We start from the raw sequence: 15,655 nt of genomic DNA, 5'->3' as shown, positions 1-15,655 counted from the left end.
TTTGAAGGAAAGAAACTTCTGTTTGCAACTTTTGAAAGCTCAACGAAGACCAATCACTGGTGTAAGGTGAAAAACAAAAAAAAAATAGAAGGGTAATCATATTTCAGGCTTGACTATTGCAAAGTTTCACATGCCCAATTGGGCCAAAAATTGCAATGGTATCTAGTAGTAGTACAAGAATTCAACATCTTTATGGATTGGAAAGAATCGAAAATACCAAAAACTTACTGTTTAGAACGTCTTTTTTCTTCTCTTGGGTACCAAGTTTCAAGTTTTACAATTCTGGGAGCCAGCTTGTAAAGTGGAGTATCTTGAACTGTTCTGCAGAAGCTTTCTTAGATTCCATCAATTAACCTTCTTACAATCCGACCTGATCTCTCCATTAGTACCTGTTAAAGGACTAATATTCCCCATATTGATCATGGATTGCGCAAAGCTTTGGAAGAATGCATTCTGATTACTACTGAAAGTGTTCACTATGGAAATCGTTGCAGCACCTGGAGTGGAGAACAGCTCTTGATCTGATTGAAGCAGGCCTTGATTGGTTTGGAGGTTAGAGAAATAGTTATTGTCGAATGTATTAGGTGTGGTAAAATCAAGATTGGCCAAAGCAGTAGTGCTCCCATTCTGTGGGCATATCTGGCGCAAGGTAGCCAAGTATGTTGTGTTTAGTGATGGATCAGGATTGCCAGATCCACTGAAGTTGTAAAGTCGACTGCTGAATAATCGACATTGAGCTCGTCCAAATGTGTGAGCCCCTAACAAGATTTTATTCACAGGAAGTTAGGAAACTCATATGCTTGAGTAAATCTTTATGATTATGGGATCTTATTTAGCGTGCAAATTACCAGACAATGCTACAAGATCATTTATGTTGAGTCCAACAGCGGTAAACTTTGCAGTAATGTTGCTTAAGCTTTCAAAGGGAGCGGGAATAGAGGTATTGGCTCCTGCTTGATTTGCTGTCTTGCTGTCCCTCCTTCCCAGTAGCACATTCCATGAAGGTCCTCCTGACTGTACAATCCAAAGAAAAGTATATGTTTTAGTTCAAGTTTCCTTTCAAGCTGATTATTATAAACAGTGTTCATTCCCAGATTGATTCTTTTTTTTTTTTTTTGGTCCACTGGGTAATACAATTGAGTAACTTTTTGAATCTCGTATACTATTGAGCAAGGATCCCACCATCAGTCTATAATGACATGGAATCACTTCTACAATACAGAATCAGAAGAGAAAAATATCTGCAAATTGCCAATCCTGAACCTGTAAATCTTGACAGTACAAAATGCAAATTTGACGCTGAGAGTTTAAAACTCTGGTGCTCAATTTGTCCCACGTATAGGTGAAAAATGGAGTTTGACATGGAACATATTGAGCCTGAAGTGTCTACTTTATGTTCAGTATTATCTTTATTTGTTCAGAGACCAATTATCTGCTTAGCGTGAAACCAATCCTAGAGCAGAAGGCTGGTGGGAGTTGGATAGAAGTTCTTTTAACACTTCAGGGGTGCCTCCTTGCCAGTAGCTTTTTTGCTTGCAAGCATTAGGATTAAGACTTGTTGGGAAAAATGGGACAAAAAAAGGGAACAAAAAATAAAATTACAAGATTGAATGAAAAGTTCTTTAATGTTGGCATACCAGAGAGACAGATGATTCAGCAGCAAGTGCCAGAATATCTGCACAAGAGACAATACCAGGACAAGAATTTTCAACAGCAGTCTTTATCTTGTCAACAACATCAAAACCGCGAGCAGAGTTGGTATTGGGAGCTGCATCTTTCTCACTTCTTAAAGTTCCGTTGTTATCCAGTAAAATCGAACCATCACATCCCTGATGACAACAAACAGTTCTCAGAAGATTAATCGATTGAAATGATAAAAACCAGTTTACTGTTCTTAATTTTTTTTAAAGAAACTTCTATAAGAGTAAAAAAAAAAAAAAAAGGTACATCAACAAAGCAATCGTGGAAATGAAGTCGAATGAGGCTTGCACCAATACGCGGATCAGACTGCAAAGCCTGTTGTATGACATTTTGGACAATGGCAGATACATTTGGACATGTGTTTGAGTAAAATGTTGCATTCAACTGAGCATTCGATACATGCAGCTGAATTGCACCTAGGAAAAAGCTGATTAGTACAAAGAGAGACGGAAGAGAAAGTGTTTTCATTTCGTTCTTTTGACTGGAAGCAAGCAAACAATGTAAATTTGCCTTGTGCCATTAGTGACTCGGGATCTACGCATTATATAGGAAAACAATCCTGTTCTTTTTGTCCCCTGGATAGAAAATGACTTTGGTACAGATATGGCAAAAAAAAAAAAAAAAAAATTACTCTCTTTATCTTTCTGTTAGTGTTAAGCATCATAGTCAACAAAAGAATTGTAGGTCATTTCTTGGATGCTTCACCGCGTCCAGCCTTTGGGGAAGGAGAATTGGTCTTGGTGCATTTTTTTTTTTTTTTTTGAGTATACAATCTTCATTCATAAGGTACTATGTAAAACATGAATTATTACTATTCGGCAGCAGAAATTTGGTCATAATTCGATTTAACAACTAGGGCGAGTAGCAAATTAAACGTACTCTTTCCCACCTAAACTCTTTTCCTTTGTCTAGGCATACAATACATGGTAATCCAACTTCAAGGTTAACTCGGTACTGACATTTCAGTGTCATATTGCCTCAAGTATGTGAAACAACTCCACCAATTCAAAGGAAAAATGGACACAAAATGATTGACTAATCAGGGTAAGGAATGAGGATGGTAGCTTAGCTGGGAAGAATGATTGATGGCTGATGTGGGAATGCAAACCATAACCACCAAGTCAAACAGGAAATTTCCATTCGAGTTGTTACCAGCTTTAATCTGTGTTGGAGTTAACTTAGGGTGGGGGCTGGCGCCAGTAAAAGATCACCACATTAACAAAATAATTCCCTTGAAATCTTTGCTATCAAAGACAAATACGTTGTCGGTCATTCCTTTGAATTTTAAAAGATTCCTTGCTAAACAACGCGTACTCGTTCATAAAACACAGAACACATTGATTGCTTCATGGACTAAAAATAGTGAAATGCTGTCTGCTTCTAATTGCAAATCTAACCTTAGGTACCAAGAAATCCGATCTTAAAACTAAACTTTTGTCATCCCAAACGACATTCCTTCATGTTCTAATCACCTCATTTGGTGCTCGTTTTGATATTAAAAAACACAACACATGAACTAACACAAGGTTAAACTCCGCTATGTGCAATTATATGGGAGGAAAGCACCAGAGTCTCATAGTTTCCAGTCTTTCATTTTTTAGGCATCTAATCATTTGAGATTAAACAAGTTCTGAAGGGTATTATAGGAGATAGTGTAGGGCTAATCAATCGAGTAATTCATCAAACGGGACTGCAGACAAATTATGCACTTAATCTTGTAACTGATCACAGGTGAACCTCTAGTACTGTTTTTGTTCTAACTGCAACAATTTAATTGCACTTGTTATTCGAATTACGGTTGAAGTTACCATGCATTTTCCTTAACAACAACAGCTTCTTATCAGCAATGTTTTCTTTTGTTGCCGTGCGGGAATGAGGCAAGTCTACTCTGCTTTTACGTCCAATAGCCCGGCTAGGTATAAGGTTTCATAGCATATATTGATATTTTTCAGGATTTTTGGAGTACTTATTAGTTCTCTACTTTTGAAATAAAGAGTAAAGTTACTACCCGAGTGCCGCATCAATGCAACGCTGTAATTAGATTTTAGATTCAAGAAAGTGGCCTTTATAACCGGGGAAGATCATAGCGAAGAAGTCGAAACCTACGCAAGGGCTGGTGAATTATGCTTGTTCTGGGATTCTCAATCTCCAGCTATGGTCCTGTTTCAGCAGTCTGAACTAAGGCCACTCAAGTAGGGAACTAACCATGCCAGCAGCAAGTAAATGCTATCATCTTTACTCAGCTAATTTTTGCGTGCTGAAATCCCAGTTAATCTTTCAAGGGTCGGGCACTTTCTCATTCCAATTAAGCGTGCATTGTGCTTATGATTGAAAGTAGTTGGTGAGAGTTGTTGATGGTGATTCACTGCAATCTTTGAAAATATAGTCACTGATTGACTAAGGATGCTAGTTGTTTATATGGAATCCATAATCTTCGGTTAAACTGTCAACCATTTACTGACTCTATGGTTTAATTAAGGATCTTTCAATTTTGAGTGGGGCAGGTTCGGAATTTGGCAGGCCTTGATCAATAATCTATACCACTGGATTTCAAAGTTTCAACCCTGAAGTACTTCTTTTTAGACTCTGCAGTTGGCTGTATAAGACACTTGCAGGAAGGACTTGTCATGCAAGACTAGTCCACTTGACATTTCAAGCTGTATATCTAGTGACTTGGCCTTTTATATACTTATCAGTGAAATTTTTTTTACGAGAGTAGATTATGACATTTGTTCCATGTATATAATATCTCGTCAGATGTAAGATATTTATGTGACGACTAAATCTAGAGGAAAATCTCGCTATTATTAGAAGTTGGAGGGCAGAAATTTAGGGCTTGGTATCTTGAGAGGCTAATTAAAATAATGGATCCTGTCATGTTTGGATTGCCATTTCTTTCGATTTTCTATAGAAAAATATATTATGCTGATTTGATATATATGAAATAAAAAAAATATTTTAAAAATGTAGTCACGAAGAATATAAAAGTTTTTCTACGAAAAACTTCAGTCCAAACAAGACAATTTTTAACTGGGAAAAGGATAAAAAAAATGACGAACTCCAGTGACCTTAGGGAAGATGGTCCATCCTTTCCCTGGTGGTAAAAGCAGATAAAAGAGGGGGATTGGTTGGCTTTTGGAAGCCTTAGCGTTGCGTGTGAAATGGAAAAGAAAAAGCTCACTGCTTCCATAGTTTCAGTTCACAAAAACTAACGTATTGAAAGCGCTATTAGTTGCGTGTGAAATGGAAAAGAAAAAGCTCACTACTTCCATATATAGTTTCATTTCACAAAAACTAACGTATTGAAAGCGCTATTAGTATTGTTTATGATTGTCGTTCAACTTGGAGAGATTTAAAATTTGTATGTGGGGATGTATCTCAGATTGTAATTAATTAATTAGATAGCACTCGAAATCGAATCCCCTTTTATTCAATATTTTACTAATTCAACCATTACAATTTAGTAGAAGTCTTCCTTGTATGCCATAGGAAGATTCCAGCCGCAAAATAACTACTAAAACCGGCACTCATCATTCAACAACAAACTTAATAGACATCCATATTTATTGTTTCCGTGCCTGCATTTGCTCAAATTAACTTGATTTTTACTCAAAGTTAGTAAATGTCACTTTTTTTTTTAATTTATAAAACATAAGTCAATATTATTAATCATCTAGTTGGAAATCGTTCAACACGATTTGCTTGACAAAGTAATCTACACTAATGGCAGAAAATATATTGAACATGTTACAGATATATTTGATCTGAAAAATCATAAGATTTAACAAAGATACAAAATATAAAAGTTTACACTGTGAATCACCAATCATCAAATCTAACCAATTGAACGAACCGCTCCATAGATATCTGTGCATGTCTATTCCCTCAGATCTGGTATCCAACTGGTTCAAGTTCAAAACTGATATTGAGATCTGATGAGAAGACCCAAGAAATTTTAGATCCAACATATAGATATGAAAAAATTCTTAGATCTGAGAAAATAAAAAACAAAAAGAATAAAAACTAAACAAAACTCTCACTAAAACAGCTTAGGAGAGAAGAACTCTCACCAGGATAGCTTGAAAGAGAAGAAAACTCTCATTAGGATACTCTAGGAGAGACTTTATTAAATCAAAATAAGAACAAGGGAATAGGAAGTGAGAACAAAGGAAGAGGAAGGGAGACTATGGCTTAGGACCAAGATCTCCCTCCTACAGAGGAAGAAGAGTAGAGAGAAAGTTGAGGATAGAGAGAAGTAATGGTCTCTTTTAACCAATGCACAACGAACACTAATTAGCAACACTATTTTTATTTGGAAAAACACAATAGGCAAGTTTAAGGATGCGTTTGATAAAATTGAAAATTGAAAATTGAAAATTGAAATATGAATCTATTAAATTATTGAATTGTTAAATAGTAAATTTGATACGTTTGAATATATATCGCATATAACTTATCAGTTATTGTTTAGAGCAAGTTTTGCCTAACAAATTTAGTGCCTAACAAATTCAATGTCATTTAATTGATTCAATTATCAAATTTTGACCCATGTTAGCAAAAAGGCCCAACATGATCCTAGGATATTTAGCAAAAAACACTTATATGCAACTTGTGATGAATACATTTTTTGTCAAACAAGTTTGCCTTTTCAAAATCCTAATTCTTAGATACTTCATCTGAGATAAGGGTAATTTGGTTAATTTGGTAAAAGAATACTTTTGTTAATTTAATAAAAGAATGTATTTAGAAATATTTATATTTTATAATTATTAATGTATTGTTCAGATTCGGGTCGGAATCCCATATTCCGTATTCGATCCGCTTTTTTGTTAGAGTAAACGGATACGGGTCCAGGTACCGAAATTATTTTTCAACCCATATTCGGAAAAATTTACCAGATTTGGGCCAGATTTTGATCCAAAACCGACTCGTGGACAGCCCTATTAACAACTACGGTTTCTCATCCATTAAAATGGGCCTAAAATTGAACTCTTTCTCTATTGAAGTGAAGTCTTCACAGTGGACAGGCTTAATGCCCAAACCAGAAGACAAACCCATCACAAAAGAGTTTAGGCCCTTTTAAGTACGCCATTTCGTCGCAGAATTATTGCCCTAAGTTGTTGACGACCTGATTCCCGGTGGCCGGTCAATCTCCAAAAGTCCGAATGCAGGTGGAGTTTTCGACAACCACGTGGACTGCTGAAGTGCTGACCTCAACCCACGAAGATTCCAACAACAACATGACCTGGTTTAGCTTCTTTCAGTTACGATAGCCTATCATAGTTTCGTTTGCTTGTGCCACGGTGGAAACTAAAATTAAGTACTAAAGCCAACATCATCGACAAATTTATAGATAGTTTGGATTTTTTTCTCAAATAGTTTAAGAAAAATTAATTAATTTTATTGAAAGATTAAATCTAATCTATTATCTTTCTAAATACTCTTATATTATTAATATTACGACTGCTACTAATCATTATATATTTACATTAATTACAAAAATAATACTGACAGAAAGTTGTACCATTCAAGGCCTGAGTCAAAACAATTATTCAATAAGGTAAGTTATATTCATAGCTAATAAAGTATATTAAATAAATAAGGATATTTTAGAGAAGTTAAAAGTTAACTAACTATATATTTTTTAATTGAAAAAGTGGATTATAATTTGGAACGAATGAGAAAGGAAAATAAAACCATTAAAATGGAACAGAGGGAGCACAAACCAACGATACTTAAATTACTATACCAATTAATCAACATTAATTATCCAGTCCCTAGGGGAACATCTGCTAAAATTGAGGTGATACAGAGAACATTTTTAGAAATTTTTGAACACTAACTATCCCATCAATTTTTATTAGGCTCTGAACATTAACTTTACGTCCGTTTACTTTTGTGTGCTGAACGCCAAGAGAAGAGTCAAGCATATTTTATAAAGAAAACACATATGCTCACGGAGAAATTTATACTCTTTAATAAATTACGTGAAGTATTTTCCATTGGGTACGTTCTGGGCTCTGATTTATTTGATTGTTTATTAATTTGTTTACACATTTAGGCTCAGAGATGCAACCATACTGCGTACCTTCCAGTTACCTATGCAGCAGTGCAGTAAAGGGGAATATTGTCACCATAGAGATCATGGTATGTACCAACGATTGTTTTGATCAAGTTATTCTTACACAGCATATCTTTCTTGATTCATCTCGTTTAACAAACACTCAAAGAATGGTCTTATTTGTCAATGGGAGTAGATTTCAATATACTTTTCCTTCTGTTCTGCGTTCCAAATCCTCTCGAACTCAATCACTCACCTCCAATTCTATTGGTGAACGTGAACCTGCATCATGTCTTTTCTCTAGTAGCGTCCAATTGAATTTTTCTTGCTGTTATCTAGTTGCCTTCCTCGTGGATGTCTTGTGGACACTCAACTTCTTTTAGGCTTCTTAGCTAGGGAGCTGAGTTGGATTTCAGCAAATAGATAGATACAGCTTTCTGGATTGATTTTGAAGCAAACTTTGGTATCTCTTTGTTGTAGCATTTCTTTAATCTATCTATAAACTGCCTTCGGTCATGGCAACGAGCAAATATGTGCAGGGGAAAAAAGACAACGGGCCGGAATGTGTAATCATGGTTCCGGCAATTAAAAATGTTTTTTATGCAGTGTAGCTCTTGCGATGGAAGGAATCTAGCTTTTGGGATATGGTTCGTCATGAAATATACAAATGAAGACTTGATGGATAATCTCATGGGAACCAAGGATCGGACTCGGATCACATAATGGGGTGATGCCCTGGATCTGGTTTCATGCTCAAGTGGATCGGGGCCGGATCTTTGTTAATCATCAGAAATGTTCCAATTCAGTTCGACAACTTTGCATGCTTCTAAGTAGTTATTTTGTTGCAAAAGGTTATCTTAATCGGTTCAGACAATTTCTAATCGTTTGTACCTTTTACGAAAATATAGTTTTTTGTTTTTAATAGATGAACAAGTTTCAAACAGACCAATTAACTTTGAAATTCATCATTCTAAGTGAGAAAAATTAGATTTTGCAGTCTATTTTTTCTCCTCTTACCGTATCTTATGAGTAAATTGTTACAATTCAAAAGCAAACTATCTTCTTGTTATAGCAGAGGCAATTAAAACTTTAAGAACAGTGTTACACACATTTCAGCAGATCACCTTCCTTTCCCATTTGCTCGTGTAAACTTTCGTGTTAATAGTTTTCTGTACTTTCTTATATACCAAGTTCATCAACAACAACGACTAAACAAAAGGAGAGCAAACTATTGCAGACTAACGCTGTAATTCAAGATTGATGCGCGGAAAACCAATTTTGACGAAGAGGAAGATAATATAGATCTGGGATTGGGCTTAGGTGCAAAATGAGAAACTGAAAATCGGGTGGTGAAGTGTTGAAAGCACGACACGATCGAAGGATGAACAAGGAAGGTATCGAAGCCATTATAGGCTTGTGAATAACAATATGAGATTGACTTGATGTTGAGGAATTAATCCTCATCGTAATTGGTAAGGGACCAGCAAATCTTAATCTTCAGCCAGCCAGCATGAAATGCCATGATCCTAACTAGCTAGCTAGAAGTGCTTGATAAACATTTAAGGCTACGAATCTCTGCAGTGCATGCAGACACTCGAACGTACCAGAATATCATGACCATGCAAAGAAAATTATGAGGGCCTGTTTGTTCTGCAATTGCAGAAGAATACAGTCTATTTCCATCATGATATACAATGAAAACCATCCGAAACTTTTGGTTAGCAGCATGATCTATGGATGTACAGCCTTGATAAATCTACTTCATGATGTATGCTAGAATCCTTGAATATCTGCAGAGATGATGATATATAGCATTTCCATTTTGGTTGTTTTGCTATTCATTCGACCGGCAGTCTTTAAGAATAAAACAAGATAGATGTTTGACAAAGTATGCCTAATATGCTTTTTATTTTTCCCCTCCTTCTTGACCTACCAAGTCCAGGCATTTCATTTGCTGGTGGCGTAAAACTTATATAAGTGCCAAAAAGTTGAGATGTATTATATCGTCGAATATGCATATTCCAGCTTCTCTTTTCCTACTTTTGCCATCACCAAGCCAAATGATGTGCAAAAGTAATATATTTGTACACCTGCAGCTCGAACCACTATCATTTGTCTAATTTGATGATAGATTTTTGGACGCAGATAGATCTCTTTACAGTACATTCCTCCTGTCATCATTAGTCAGCTAGCTGTAGGGAAAGTTGGTAAAGTGGTTAAATTTTTTTTTATTTTTTTTGTCCCAGACCAAACTAAATAGAACAAAGATTTTGATAAGAATAACGAGGAAAACAAAATATAAAAATGGTCGTCGTCCCAACAGCTAGCATTACAGAGAAGGTCACTTCAGGACAACCAAATTCAAAGAGAAAAAAATGTAAATGGAGAATGGAAATCTCCAATCAGGTGTTGCTTCAAGATGAATATATACATGTATACGGTGATGCATGAAAATGATTAGTTTAGTCCAGATTGTTGTCATTGACTGGTCGGACAGATCATGAATCATGGGCCATCAGATCAGAGATGTATAGCATAGTACTAATATGCTAATTGATGTAGTAGCAAATCATTCCACCCCTCTTGGAACTGAATCTGTGAATTTACAAACTGCTAATGTAACATCTTAAGAAGGTTCATTCAAGGGATCCAAACAAATGGGAAGAAGCCTTCTCAGCTACTACTTGGATGAGAGAATTAGTGGTGATGCGTTTCTTCGCAGTGAAATATCACCCTCGTTTGCACCATGTGAAATTACCATATATATGAACCGATTAGCATGCATGTAGTGAAGACAATGACTTTTTACCTAAAACTGAAAAAGAAAAATACGATAACTTTTTGACCGGATGGATAGATAGATAGAGGTGGTATATCATCACAAGTGACACCAATCATATTAAAGATTTTATTTACAACATTTATACGTGTTTTCTGGCATGGAAATAAATGTTTAGGAAGATATATATTGTAATTTTCTTAATCATTATATATGTAATCAGATATTATAGTACTAAATACATAATTAATTTTGGATTCTTTTAGTTAGTTCCAGAGGCCACACAATAAGAAGTGAACCCAATGTCATTCTTTGTGCTTTTTTTTTTTTTTTTCATTCAATCAAAGAAAGTGTATGTAATTCAAGGACTGAGTGGTAACTCTAGAATTTTAATAGTGTAGTTACCCACATTTTCTATGTGCTTATTTATCTAATGTTCTTGGGGACTAAATAGAAAGAGAAAAACAATAATAATTTTGTATGGGTAGTTAATCTTGGAAGACATTTTGATTTATTGGAGAGACCACCTGACAACAGGTTGCTCTCCCTTTTGTTAATAGTACCATTACATAATTTCAGGGCTTGTAGTCTTCTAAGTAAATTTATTTTTTTCTCTGTTGAACTTCCTTGAATCCTTTTGGACTTTCTGGTATTGGTACGTACGTTTATTCCCCCTCCCTAAATACATTTCACTTCAGCTTTAGTTTTTTTTTTTTTTGCTACAAATTCACCTTTTTTTTTGTACGAACATAACATATTTGATAAAAACAAGCATAGCATTAGCATTAATAAATCAGAGAAGAAGTGGTACACATTAACTGAGACAACGTTTAGCATCTTACAAACAAATTGTGTTTCTTGATGTAAGGAAACCCTATTAATCAAGTTACCTGATCAAGGAAACCGATCATGAGAATGAAAGTATATCAATTTACTAGTCGCTAAACTGATTGCAGCCATGGATCAAAAACACTTAAAGAGGTAATTAAATAGTTATTTTTTCAGACTCTACAACCAGATGGACTTCTAATCATTTTTTCTTTCTGGGGGAAGCCAATCATAGGAACTTATATTAAAGTTCTTTACAAAGTGGACGTGTCATAAGCATATATGCAGGACAAATAGCTTGTTCAAAGTTCTTAAATCCCATCTAAAATTAAGTCATTTTTTCTGAAAGAATATCTTGTCAAGTTTCACTGAGATTGTCATTTTCCTAGAAGAATCTTGTCCGGTTATTTTTTTTGTCAGAAGAGCAGTGTACGGCAAAGTTATTCAGGCAGTGACATATGAATTAGGGAAGTGCAGCATGCTATTAGCTTGGGAACTCGCTCGCACAGAAAAGATTTGTAACTAGATTACCAAAAGAATAAGTTGACATTGATTTAAGATCTTTCATTTTCTTTTGAAGTTTAATTAATTAGGATTCATTATCCAAGTTAATATTATTATACACTATTATCTACAAATTCTGGAATTAGTTCAGTGATGTGTTGGAGACATTGTAATCTGGCAACACTAGATTGTTCAGCTAAATAGGCTGCCGAGAAAAAGGAACATTCAAATCTTAGGGAGAAAAAAAGGAAACACCAGAAAGGAAAACACTTAAAACGAAAGTATTAACAGTTGCATGATCTAATTGATCAACATCCGCAGCCAGCAAACATACCTTTCGAAATTAAAGTTTTCTCATGAAATAGAGCATATTCATGTTCACCATTTATGATTTAGTCACTATATATGGTTGTTGCCATTAGATCCCACTACCATATTAGTATCTGTCTGGCCTAAGAGGCTGCTCATGGATCTAGCTTTAACTGCACCGAGCTTCATTCTTTTCTTTACCCCCACCAATGGCTTCTTCTCATCATCATCCTGATCATCAAAATCATTACTATTAATCTTGCTTGACAAAGATTTCACCACTTCTTTTTCTTGCAAACTCGACAGTGGTGCAGTTATTTCATCCTTCTCATTTGCACCAATCTGATTAGTCATGGCACTGTTTCGAACGCTAGTCATGCTTCTTAGCCTTCCTTTACCTAAATGATGCTCGCACAAGGAATAACCTACAAGAGTCTGTTGGCAACACCTCCATCCTCGCCCGTTAACGCGACTGCACCGCGAACCCTCCATGATAACGCTGCCTCTCTTGCTCTTCTTTGCACCAGCACTAGACATCGTTTTCTTGATCCCTTCATGTCCATCACCACTTTGTAGCAAACATTTCTTGTTTGTTTTCGACTTCATTTTCGCCTTTGTTGTTTCTTTGCTTGCAATGTTAATTGTCTCAAAGCTCCCTTTTCTTTTCTTCAATGGAACAACTTTATCCCCTTCACACCATCTCTCAATAACTATATATGTACATAGTGCAAGTGCATGTGCAAATAACAACAATAAAAAGAAACAACGATAAGATGATTTGGGCTTGCGATCATAATATTCTTATACGATCATGCTAACGAAATGGTGCATTTTTCTTGATTTGTCATGGCCAAAAAGGTTTACTTACCTGGTGAAGAAGAAGATGATGGCAGAGGAAACTGCGTAGTAGATAATTCTCCTTGAATGCTATCCTTCCTATATACAAGCAACATCCCAAAAGATCCACAACCACAGAAGAAGAATATGTTCAGCGCAAAAATAACAAACAAGAAACAACGGAGCAACTCCATAGTGTAACCATAGAAGAAGAATGAGTGATAATTGTGGCTGGGGGACCAGTATTTTATGCTAATATACATGCACCACATGGGGCATTCTTTTGCCCTTTTGTTTTTCCTATTCACAGAAATAAGTAAAAAAAAAAAAAAGTATAGCAGTAAATAGAGAATAGAGAGATAGATTAGATTAGATTAGATGGCGATGGGATGGGAAGCAATGGTGGCTAGCCAAAGCTGATGGTCTGCATAAAAAACACTCGTAACAGTGCTTCCACTTACAGTAGTGAGTATAATTTCTTTTCTTTTCTTTTCTTTTTTCTCAAGGAGGTAAGGGTTAAATCAAGCTATGAGTCTCTCCTCTCTCTTTTTCACCTTTTTACTACAAGAGTTCATGAAAGAAGTGAAACAACGTTGAGTAACTTTTCTTTTTTATTCTTACCTTGTATCATTACAGCTACACCTCTCATCTTTAATCTCCTTCCCTTCAATTTCCTGCAGAAAAATAAAGCAGATTCAGCATATATACCATCCACGCATCGTGTTTGCACCTGAAGCAACATTTCTTGATGCAGATTTATTTACCCTTGCTAAAAACCCCACTGAAATTTCACTGCACCCTATTCATGATATTGATCAAACTCACCTTTTGCTTCAACTTCTCTTCATCAACACCGCTGTTGAGAAAATCCCATGTGGGATTTTCATTTGTGGTCGTGATTGCTTGACTATTTGGTTGCTGGAAGGGCTGATTTTGAGGATCGGGATTTTTGGGATTGTTGTGCTTTGCCTCTTCTTGCACCATATGAAGATTCTGATGGGGATTTACTTGTATGAGTGGTTGCACCACCGGTGACCGGTTGAGCTGGGGATCTGACGGGGCAGCTGAAGAGATTGATGCTGAGGGAGGAAAACGTTTCCTGATCCTCATGGTTTTGTAAGCATGAACGATTAAAGACTCAAAAGGGGAAACGATTTTGATGAGAGAAAGACAAGGAGGAGGAAGACTAACTATAACAAGAATGGAATTTTCAGGTACTGATCTTTTAGGACAGGGAGCAATAAAAGAGAACAAGAACTCTTAAATTACTACTGAAAACAAATTTGTTGGCTTAATATCAAAATCTCACAAACAAGCTCCCTATGTCTCTCCAACACTAATCTCTATTTGTTTTCTCTCTCTAACTTTTATTTGTTGCACCACCCAACACACTACAAGACCACACACAAGGATAGATATAACGTAGCATTGCACAACATTATCGAAAAACGGAAAATTGCAATTTAGACCCACGGGTTTTCAAATAGTTTCGATTTAGACTCTTATAGTATTTTTATATTCAGCATGATCTTGTTTTTACGTGCTGTAATGTAATTAGAATTTTGTATTTTGTATTCGGTCCAATATTCTTTTTTTTTTTCTAACATGTTCTTTCTCGATGTAGTTTAGAGTCGTCATTCAGTTTGAAAATTATTTTGAATTGAAAGTGAATTCTGACATACTAGTTTTCTTTTATTCCTATGATTTGTGATTTTATTAAATTGTTTATTGTACTTAAGTAGGTTAATTTTTTATGATGCAACAAGAACCGTTCAAAACAAGAAAATTAAGGAAATATTCAGAGTGTTTGTGTTAACATTGAAATATGAGAGGCAAAGCATGATAAGATCACACGACATAAAATGGCTAAATGTGTTGAAAGAGACATGTGAGGGACTAAAATGAAAAGAAAAAAAACCACACGAAGGGTCCAAAGCTAAAAGAAGCTTAAAGATCAGTTTTCGGTTGTGTATTTCTGGCGCACGTGTGAAGGCTGAGATAGAGAAGTCAGGCACGGAGGAGCAGTGGCGAGGGAGGCAGTGACCGGCAACCGGAATCGTGAGGAAAAGAGAACGGGTACGGAAGGTGACAGGGTGGATGGAAAGAGAAAGAGAGTACTACAAATTTTACAAAATGATGGGAAGGTTGGAGGTTGTTTTAACGTTTATGCCTTTAAGAAAAATTGTGGGTTCCACTGCCAACAACGACCAAGATGCTCTGCCTCTCCTTTCATGGTACCCTACTGCTAATTAACGTATTAAACCCAAAAAATTATCGTACCATTGAACTTTGCATCAGGAAAATTTTAGTGTATTTACATCTAGACCCAAGGTTCAAGGTTAGATGCGTTAGAGCCCCATGAGATTTGAAAGAAAGTTATTACAACCCCATGGTTACTGCTAAATTAGTCCATCAAAAATAGGTCACGATCAAACCCTTCACTCGATAAATCAACACATTCATTAGTAACAATGCGAAACAGTACCAAATCTAAGGGGAGGATAAGAAAGAAGAGAGAATTATTCTCATTAATTTTCTCTCCAAAGAACCCGTTATTGCCTTAATTTCCAAATTTATTCCATGATTGGCTATATAACGAGGATTTATTCTTGAGAACTTCAAGATGGAGTAGCTTG

At 35.8% G+C, this 15,655-nt stretch overlaps 2 protein-coding genes across 2 annotated transcripts; both read right to left on the bottom strand.

Annotated features, from left to right (window-relative positions):
* Positions 1-82: 82 nt before the first annotated feature.
* LOC113775906 (peroxidase A2-like) lies at positions 83-2,169 on the bottom strand. Its single transcript, XM_027320958.1, has 4 exons — positions 1,948-2,169; positions 1,638-1,829; positions 849-1,014; positions 83-758 (listed from the first exon to the last, which is right to left on the bottom strand). The coding sequence occupies exons 1-4, from the start codon at positions 2,167-2,169 to the stop codon at positions 346-348; spliced, it is 993 nt and encodes a 330-aa protein (XP_027176759.1). The 3' UTR covers positions 83-345.
* Positions 2,170-12,123: 9,954 nt separating this feature from the next.
* LOC113775738 lies at positions 12,124-14,391 on the bottom strand. The gene is made up of 4 exons (XM_027320733.1): positions 13,845-14,391; positions 13,641-13,693; positions 13,051-13,118; positions 12,124-12,892 (listed from the first exon to the last, which is right to left on the bottom strand). The coding sequence occupies exons 1-4, from the start codon at positions 14,127-14,129 to the stop codon at positions 12,273-12,275; spliced, it is 1,026 nt and encodes a 341-aa protein (XP_027176534.1). The 5' UTR covers positions 14,130-14,391; the 3' UTR covers positions 12,124-12,272.
* Positions 14,392-15,655: the final 1,264 nt, after the last annotated feature.

Source organism: Coffea eugenioides, chromosome 6, assembly GCF_003713205.1.
Source record: "Coffea eugenioides isolate CCC68of chromosome 6, Ceug_1.0, whole genome shotgun sequence".
NCBI lineage: Eukaryota > Viridiplantae > Streptophyta > Magnoliopsida > Gentianales > Rubiaceae > Coffea > Coffea eugenioides.
Note: the sequence above shows the minus strand (reverse complement) of the source record. Positions and strands in the feature narration are given on the sequence as shown.

What these genes read in the sequence shown, in the direction of transcription:
- LOC113775906 (XM_027320958.1), bottom strand. Translation starts at nt 2,169, where the DNA reads ATGAAAACACTTTCTCTTCCGTCTCTCTTTGTACTAATCAGCTTTTTC. An exon ending in TCCACGATTGCTTTGTTGAT is followed by an intron (nt 1,830 to 1,947) that starts GTACCTTTTTTT and finishes TGTTGTCATCAG; the next exon opens with GGATGTGATGGTTCGATTTT. An exon ending in TGATCTTGTAGCATTGTCTG is followed by an intron (nt 759 to 848) that starts GTAATTTGCACG and finishes AAATCTTGTTAG; the next exon opens with GGGCTCACACATTTGGACGA.
- LOC113775738 (XM_027320733.1), bottom strand. Translation starts at nt 14,129, where the DNA reads ATGAGGATCAGGAAACGTTTTCCTCCCTCAGCATCAATCTCTTCAGCT. An exon ending in AAGAGAAGTTGAAGCAAAAG is followed by an intron (nt 13,694 to 13,844) that starts GTGAGTTTGATC and finishes ATTTTTCTGCAG; the next exon opens with GAAATTGAAGGGAAGGAGAT. An exon ending in ATCATCTTCTTCTTCACCAG is followed by an intron (nt 12,893 to 13,050) that starts GTAAGTAAACCT and finishes GTACATATATAG; the next exon opens with TTATTGAGAGATGGTGTGAA.